This window comes from Megascapheus bottae, chromosome 31 (genome assembly GCF_031878675.1).
Source record: "Megascapheus bottae isolate mThoBot1 chromosome 31, mThoBot2.hap1, whole genome shotgun sequence".
Taxonomy (NCBI): domain Eukaryota; kingdom Metazoa; phylum Chordata; class Mammalia; order Rodentia; family Geomyidae; genus Megascapheus; species Megascapheus bottae.
In genome coordinates, this window is record NC_143539.1 from 6,683,420 (window position 1) to 6,692,430 (window position 9,011).

The window sequence follows — 9,011 nt, forward strand, 5'->3', positions numbered from 1 at the left end:
GACTGTGTATGTGTGTGTGTGTGGGGGGGGTGGGGTGGCAGGGACTGGAGGAGGGAAGGGGCAAAGCCAAGGTGGTTATACCATACACACAGGCTCACTTTGTCCCATTGGCAAAATGTGCCAGTGTTCTTGGCACCAGATGTACCCTGTCTTAGGGACAACTGCTGTCTCCCCAAGGCTCTCAGACAGCTGTGGGTTGCATAAGCAACAAGAAGCTGTGGTAGCTGCTGCTGGTGTATCAGTCATCCTGGCTATGTGGGAGGCTGAGATCTGAGGATCAAGTTAGAATGGAGTCTGGGCATGAAGTGTGGAGGCTCCTTACCAGAGAACCAGCAAATGCCAGGAGTGGAGCTGTGGCTCAAGTGGTAGAGCACCGACCTTGAGGGCTCAGGTCCCGAGTTCAAGTTCCAGTACTGGCATAGACAAAAGATTGTGGGAGATCTAGGCTGGGACTCAAATGAGGCTCCATTCTGTGCTCCCCCCCACCACTTTCCTTGAGGGACAAAGTAGTAAAACCAGCTGCAGCAGCTCAGGCTTTTCAGAGAGCTTAAGTCCATGTAAATCAATGACGTGAGACTGGTGGAAAATGGCTCTGCAGGGAAACAAAAACATGCTGGCCCCTGCAGGCAGAGGAGGTGTGAGTTAGCAACCCGTGGCAGAGAGACAACAGTGAAGATGCTGGAAAAGCCCAGCATCTGATGGAATAGAACATCAAACTAAAGGTATGGAGTGGGTTGATCCTGGGGCCTCTGGGGAACTAGACCAAACAGGTGACACATAGGAAGAGGCCTGCTGTGACACCAGCCCACCCCCCAAGGATGATGGGGCCAGTGCAACCCAGCTGCTCTCTGCTGGGGGTAAAAGCACGCGCGCGCACACACACACACACACACACACACACACACACACACACACACACACACACACACACACACACACACACACACACACACACACCCCCCCCCCCCCCCCCCCCAATGAGCCTCAGTGAGGCTGAGGGTGCTAGGGTCACCAGTGGCCTGGCTTCATGCATGCTGCATGCTAGGCACTCTACCACTAGGCCAAACTCCTGACCCCTAACTTTTCTTTTTTCATTCATGCTGGTTGTAAGGCTTGAACTTGGGGGCCTAGGCACTGACCCTGAGCTTTTGTGCACAAGGTTAGTGCTTTACCACTTGAGCCTCACCTCTACTTCCAGATTTGTGTGTGTGGTTTATTGGAGGTAAGTCTCACAGACTTCCCTGCTGGCGATGGCTTTGAACCACAGTCTAGGATTACAGATGTGAGTCATCAGCACACAGCCACTTTCTTCTTTTTAACTTAGGTCTGTTCCCCCTAAAACAAACAAACAGGGCCTCACCATATGTCTCCCCTGAACTCATGATGCTTCTGCCTGGACCTTCTGAATGCTGGGATTCCAGGCATGCCCTGCCATGCCTGGCTCCATTGCCTGTCACTGTCATACCATTTCCTATCACTGGCTAAGGATCAGTTTTGTCTATCACCTTACTCACTGCTCCAGGACCTGGGGTCACTTGCCTGCCAGGATTTCAGCCCCTGTAACAGGGAAGGCCTGAGGAGTAGGTGTTGAACAGACACGTGTGAGAATGAGTGGATACTGACTCATTCATCCAAACTGGACAAGCTCCCTTTAATGTTAGCCTTGTTTGTGTGTGTGAGAGAGAGAGGAGGAGGGAGGGAGGACCTGGGCTCCGGGCCCAGGACTGTCAGGTGCCAAGGCTACACACAGGAGCCCCTGCAGGCTACAGGACTAGATGCCACACGGGCACCCAGACGGGGAATCAAGGCAGGGTGCTGGCGGGCTTCAGGCTGGAGATGCGGAGAGTGGGTGGCGGGGTGCCATGCCCCAGCTCGTTCAGCTCTTGGAGTAGCGCCTCTGCAGTGACTCCCGGTAGAAACGGAAGACGTGCTGGGAGGCCGCCTGGGCCGCGGCCAGGCACTGCTGGAGCTGGAGAGGGGAAGCCAGTCAGTGCCAGGGCCTGGCCCAGCACCCCAAGTCCACGGGGCCCTTCCCCTCCCCTCCACCCAAAGCAAGGGAAGCAGCAAAGGGGTTATCTCGAGTGCGTTCACCTTTATTCCTACTGTGTTTTGGGGAAGGGGGAGACAGAGGCTACAAGTTATTGAATTGGGCAAGCATACTACCAACTGAGCACACCCCTACAGCACCTCTCTTTTTCTGTGCCAGTTTTGGGGTGTGAACCCAGGGCCTGGGTGCTGTCTCTGAGCTTTTAACTTGCAAGGCTGGTGCTCTACCACTTGGGCCACAGCATCACTTCTGGCCCTTCCTGAGTAGAGATAAGCATCCCATGACCCAGAATGGTTTTAAACCAGGATCCTCAGCTCTCAGCCTCCTGAATTGCTAGGATTACAGGTTATAAGGGCTGGGAATGTGGCTTAGTGGTAGAGTGCTTCATGCCTAGTATGCATGAAGCCCTGGGTTTGATTGGGCTTCATCAGAAAAAGCCAAAGTGGCACTGTGGTTCAAGTGGTAGAGTGTTAGCCTTTAGCAAAAGAAGCTCAAGGACAATGTCCAGGCCCTGAGTTCAAGCCCCAGGACTGGCAAAACAATAAAAAATAAAAATAAATCGGGGCATTAGTGGTTCACAACTGTAATCCTAGTTATGCAAGAGGCTGAAATCTAATGATTGTGGTTCAAAGCCAGCCCAGGCACTAAATCCATGAGACTATCTCCAATTAATCACCAAAAAATAGGGAGTGGCGTTGTGGCTCCAGGGGTATGGTGGTACCTTGAGCTGAAGCGCTCAGGGACAGCGCCCAGGCCGAGTTCAAATCCCACGACTGACAAGATAAATAAATAAATAAAATACCCCCCCCAACAAAAAAAAACACCAACAGGTATAAGCCACCAGCATCAGGGTTAATTCTTTTCTTTCTCCCCCACCCCTTTTTTTTTGGCCAGTCCTGGGGCTCAAACTAAGGGCCTGGGCATTGTCCTTGGGCTTTTTCTCAAGACTAGCGTTCTACCACTTGAGCCACAGCACCACTTCTAGCTTTTTCTGTATATGTGATACTGAGGAATCAAACCCAGGGCTTCATGCGTGCTAGGCAAGCACTCTACCATTAGGTTACACTCCCAACCCAGGCTTAATTCTTAAACATAGTCTTACTGCATTTGCCCAGGCTGGCCTGGCACTCTTGATTCTCCCACCTCCACTTTAATAGCTGGGATATAGGCGCATACCACCATATCCAGCTTCTTCTTTTCCTGAACTCTCTGAGGTCTTTTTTTACCAGGTGCGGGTGGTGGGGTTCCTGGAGCAGATTCTGTCAGTAACGGAGCCAGCATTTGGACACCTCACACATGACGTGACCTCCCTGATCCACAGAATCTCTGGGCTCACATAACTGGAGAGCCCTTAGAATTTGGAAGCACAAATCTTTGTACCCCATAGAAATTTAAGACCCTAAGACTTTACCACCACATATTCCTCCCCACCCCCCAACCCCCCACCCCACAGTCCTGGTGCTTGAACCCAGGGCCTGAGCACTATCCCTGAACTACTTTTGCTCAAGGCAAGCACTCTACCACTTGAGCCACAGTGCCATTTCTGGCTGTTTCTGTTTATGTGGTACTGAGGAATTGAACCCAGGACTTCCTGCATGTCAGGCAGGCACTCTACCATTAAACCACATTCCCAGCCTCCGTCACCACTTATTTTTGGACTCACAGTGGGTCAGCCTGGACATGATCTTGCAGGTCACCTGCCCCTACCACAAACTGTGCTGCTCTTCCTATTCCTACGTCACAGCCTGGGCTTCACCCCACAATTTCCTGGGGTTTCCATGATTACAAAAAAAAAAAAAGACATATATATGGAATGGATATGGATACAAGTACTAGCCAGGCATGGTGACTCACGCCTATAATCTCAGGAGGCTGAGAGCTGAGGATCGCAGTTCAAAGCCAGAGAGGAAAGTCAGTGAGACTTACCTCCAATTAACTACTCAGGAAGGGCCAGAGGTGATGCTGTGGCTCAAGCGGTAGAGCGCCAGCCTCGAGCACAAAGAGCTCGGGTATAGAGCTCAGGTCTTGAGTTTAAGCCTCAAGACTGGCAAAATAACTAAATAAAGCAAAACAAAGAACTCATTTTTTTCCCCAGAGTACAAGCCTTGTGCCGGAGTTGGGAGGAGGCACTGTGTCAGGGTGGAGGAAGGTTCCCGAAGGTTCCAGGTTACCATCCCAACCCAAAGCTGGTACCTCAGAATCGGAGTAGAGCCCCTTGGTCGTGGACATCAACAGCTTCTGCTCCACACTGTCGAGGGCAAAGGTCAGGACGGCCCGGGCTTCCTAGGAATGAGGAGAGGGGAGCACAGGACCCAGGGTGCTCCTGAGATAAAATCTCGACCAGTGCTTAGCCAGGGACTCTTGGTTTTTGGCCTCGTGGCCCAAGGCCTCCCCTCCCCATGCTCATGTGTCTGTCTCCATGCTGCCCTTCTCCAGGTAACAGCTTTCCACCTCTCCTGTTGAGTGTCCTCGTGTCCCTTAGTCTGACCACAGTCTTCCTGTCCTACAGAGGGAAGCCTCAGTGCTGGGTCAACTGCTTTGCAACCTCTCCACCTCCTGCCCACCCTCTCTTCCAGGATGGGTACCACAGGGGCTGTAAGCCAGTAAACTACATTTCCCAGACTCCCTTGCCATTTGGAGCTAAGGGTAATCTGGTGGGATCCTAGGAAGAACAGAGACAAGTATTCTGCTCTTGCCATGACAGTGGCAGATACTATATCGTGATAGAATGCAGTGAAGGTTCTGGACTGTGGCATAAGACGAGCATGTCACCTTCTATGCATCCTAAACCCAAACTGTGCCAGTTACCTCTAACAGCACAGAGAAGGAGCCACTGGGCCTAGGAGAGGCTTCCAATCCCTGTGTTACGGCCTTTGCACTGCAAGTACTTTAGTGTGTTTATTTCCCTGACCATGACCATGTGTGTACTGGGCAAAAAAACTCTGAAGAATCAGAATCCTTAGGATACTGTGAACTGGAGGAGTGTCTTCCTTTTCCCGACCCTTTAGCCTTTTATGTCTCTGAAAATAGAAGTGTGGGGGCCAGGAGTTTGGACAGTGCTCAGGCCTTGAGTTCAAGCCCCAGGACTGGCAAAAAAAAAAAAAAAAAGACAAAGGCATGGAGGCTGGGAGCATGGCTTAGGGTAGAGAGCTTGCCTAGCAAGCATGAAACCCTGGATTAAACTCTCTGGTACCACCTACACAGAAAAGGCTGGAAGTGGTGCTGTGGCTCAAGTGGTAGAGCATCAGCTTTGAGAAAGCCAAGGACAGTGCTTAGGCTGAATTCTAGCCCTAGCCTGGCAAAAAAAACAAAAAAAACAGCAGCAGCATGGAGATGACAGGACCAGGAAAGATGCTAGCCAAAGAATGAAGCAAAAAGAGTTGACAATATTGACAATATTGCACCAATGTTCTGATCTTGCCAGACCTCTGTTCTTTCCATTTGGTAACAAAAGTAAGTACATTTCCTGTCTGTCTTTCACAAGTGAGTTTTCAGCGCTTAAAGCTAAAAGGAAATCTGATGAACAGAACAGAGCTCGCCAACTGGGGCTGAGGTATGCAAACCAAGACACTGGCAGAGAAGCAAGGCCTTCACACCTACCTTTTCTTGCTTGTCGGTGGGGTCCAGCGTGAGGGTCCCATCAGAGTCTAAGGCACAGGTGATGCCACAGAAAAGAGCTTTCATGGGCACACCTGCATCCACCAGGGCCATGCAGGCAGCATTCAGGCAACAGGCCAGGAGCTGAGCACCACGGGGAGTGGTTAAGAAGAGCATCTATTATGGGGCAGGCCAGCAGAATACATCTATTCCTCCTTTCCCCTAGAGATGCCTGTGGCAGACATCACTAATTGAGGGCAGAAAGACAGCGTGGCAGGATGGATAAGGGATTCCACAACCAATTAGACATAGTTCTATACCCTGCCTCACCCTCTTTCAGGTGTGTGATCAAGTGACTTTCTCCCAGTCTTGATCTTGTCTGCCACACATGATCATGACAGCAAGGACCAAACAGCTGCAGTGAAACAGGGCTAGAAAGGGGATGGGACCTCTCAAGGTCACTGGCAAAGTTGGTGGGAGGAGCCACTACTTTTCAGGGGGCTCCGGGGCCTAGAATCTGACACCTGGCTCTGCCTCTGTTCCCAGCTTCATTCTTCCAGCCTAGCAGAGTGGACAGTAAGTTCCAGCTCTGCTCTTGAACCTGTCACTTCCCCTGGGTTTCAGTCCCTATCTCCATAAATGGAATTACAACAGGTCACCCATCCCAATACAGAGCCAAGTACCAGAGACACCCTCTAGAAAGGCCTGTGGCTGGTCCTGGCCCAACCAGAATGACTGGAAACCAAACAGATCTTTCCAGGCTGAGCTCAAGGTGTCTCCAGTGCTGAGGGCACAGGTTCTGGGTTCAAGTCCTGCCTTTACTCCTTTTTTGGCAAGCCATTTCCTCTCTCTAGGCCTCAGTTTCCTTACCTAAAAACAAGAGTCCTTTAAGTCTAGAACCAGATAGCTGGGGAAGACGGGAGCAAGTCTGACAGCCATATGCTCACTTACCCACTGTAGCCGTTTGGCTACAAAATACCCCTTTACCTAGGTTTAGCCCTTCACCTTTCTTTTAGAGTCCTTCATTCTAGCCATGGTAATTCCTGCTTCCTAGGGGGAGGCAGAGTGTGGGCCAGGTGCCTGGTGCCTCTCCACATCCATTAGTGCTGTCTGCCACAGGCTAGAAGCCAACAAACTACACTTCCCAGATTCCTTTGCTACCGGGTTCCTTAGGATCCCACTTCCTCTGCTGTGAGGATTCAATGAGTGTACGTGAGAAGTCTTCAGAGCAGGGCCTGGCATCCAGAAATCCACTCAAGCTGAGCATGCTATTCTTCAGGAGTTGCTGCCTGGCCAGTTAAATGTCTGGAGGTTCCTGGCTAGCAGTGTTTCCAGGGTTACGGGAAGAGGGAAGCCATCAGGGAGGTTCTGGAGTGCTTCCTGGAGGTGTTGGCCAGGGAAAGGATACGGAGCCAGCATCACTGACAACCTGCAAGACGACAGTGATGGAGGTACGGGGGTGCAGGGCCCCCAGGACCGCTGCCTCGCATGTGTTCCTGATCATTCGTTCCCGACTCTTCTCAGCCACACCTGGAGAAATCAAGGGAGGTTGGTGGGCTCTTCCTTTGTTACCTGCCTCCCCTTCTTCCTTTCACCCCATCCTCTGGAATTAAGGTTTTCTGAGAAGGGCTTGAATAACAGCCTGGAAGAGCCTAGATTCCCAGTGCAAAGGCAGACTTAACTTGACATAGCCTTGGCCCCACTCCTCCTAGAGCCAGCTTGTAACCAAGCAGGCCCCTAGCCCCCCGAAGGAGGACCTCACAGCTGGTCTCCCCCAACCCGTGGGCCCAGCCCACAGGAGAATAAAGGAGATGATGAAGCTAAAAGAGGCAGAAAACTAAGTGCATTGAAAGGAGGGGAGATGAACACAGAAAGGAGAGAAACTGAGCAACAAAGGCAGAGACCTTGAAAAAGGGTAGTGGTGAAGAGTAGGCCTTGCAAGCAGCAAAGTGCTAAGTAAGATCCCAACACACTGAACCTCTGGGAGAGGGGTGGTCAGCTAGGTCCAGTTACCAGGCAGCCCGATCTTTGGCCTCAGGATCACTTCAAGCGTGGCCTTGTTAAACATCTCCTTGTTCACTTTCACCTCCGCTGGTCCGTACACACCTGCCAGGACTGAGGTGTCCCCTGGGGAGGTGGGGGGGGGGGAAGACAGTGGGACAAGACTTAAGTCATACCATCCTGGCTTCTGAGGCCTGTTTGAATGGGCCTTAAGAGATGGATATCCCATACCACCCCTGATACCTGGATCTCAACCACCTCCGGAGTACTCTTTCCTATCTATAACCGTTTGTTCACATGGAGAGAAGTGTATCCCAAGTAAATGCATAATTACTCAAATGTTGGGAGGGGAAGGGGGAAGATATGTCACCCCAAATGTAGACATCACCTTCAATGTGAAGAGTTTTTAACTGGGTCAAGGATTTGCCACAGTCTAGGCAGTAATTATAATTGCGCGGGTGGTGGTTACTGCGTACAAGGTTATTTATGCAAATGAATAGGTTCGCCTGGGTCTGAGACTGACGAATAATACGCAGTTTGGGAAGTAGGAGAAAAGCCAGGTAAGGGACATGTTGACTCCGGTGAAAGTTCTCCTATTTCGGAACAGTCATCCAAACCCTGGATCCGCCATCCAGTGGGCTGACTTGCCCTAGGGCGGGTGCTGTACCGTGGGAGCCACGCCTCCAGCCTGGCTTTTCCACCGAGATGAAGTCTCACGGACTTCATCCTAGCCAGATCCTCGGGATCTCGGCCTCCCGAGGAACTAGGATGACGGGCGTGAGCGACGAGCGAGCACCCAGCTGCAATCTTCATTCTTTTGGGGGTGCTCGGCCCCTGTCTCAGCCAGCGGCGCGTGGGAAGGGGGGCGGGCGTAAGCCTGGACAGAACGTTACGTGCGCACTTACCTTGAAGAAAAGAAGCAGAGCCATCCGGCCGGGATAGCAAGTTCTGTTCACAAGCAAAGTGCCGCAGGCTGCAGCTGGGGGCCTTGGGACCGGACTCGGTTCCACTCTCGGAATGCGGGGCCCCTTCCATGGCTAAAGATTCCCCACGTGCGGACGGCTGAGCGCGCCGCTTCCGCCCCGCCGCGCGCTTGCGCACGCTGCATCCCTAATGCGCATGCGCGCGTCCGGGGTTTGGGGAGGGGGGCGGGGAGCAAGGAAGGGGCCCTACTTGAATTGGGACCCGCACATGGCTCAGGGTTTACAAACAATGTGGCTCCGCCCACCCACGCCCCCTAAATCTGGAGATGCTATTGGGTAACACAGGATGATGGGCGTGTCTTGAGAAAGGCTCCTCCTACCCAAGGACCTTAGGTCCTAATGCCTTCAGACTCTACTCAGGTTGTTCTTCACAGTGCCTGTTT

The 9,011-nt window shown here is 52.1% G+C and overlaps 1 protein-coding gene across 1 annotated transcript; it reads right to left on the minus strand.

Moving 5' to 3' along the window:
* Positions 1-1,630: 1,630 nt before the first annotated feature.
* On the minus strand, positions 1,631-8,726 carry Exosc5 (exosome component 5). The gene is made up of 6 exons (XM_090322178.1): positions 8,551-8,726; positions 7,658-7,771; positions 7,053-7,174; positions 5,648-5,788; positions 4,241-4,330; positions 1,631-1,969 (listed from the first exon to the last, which is right to left on the minus strand). Exons 1-6 carry the CDS (start codon positions 8,678-8,680, stop codon positions 1,877-1,879), a joined length of 690 nt encoding a protein of 229 aa, XP_090178304.1. The 5' UTR covers positions 8,681-8,726; the 3' UTR covers positions 1,631-1,876.
* Between the last annotated feature and the right edge of the window lie 285 nt (positions 8,727-9,011).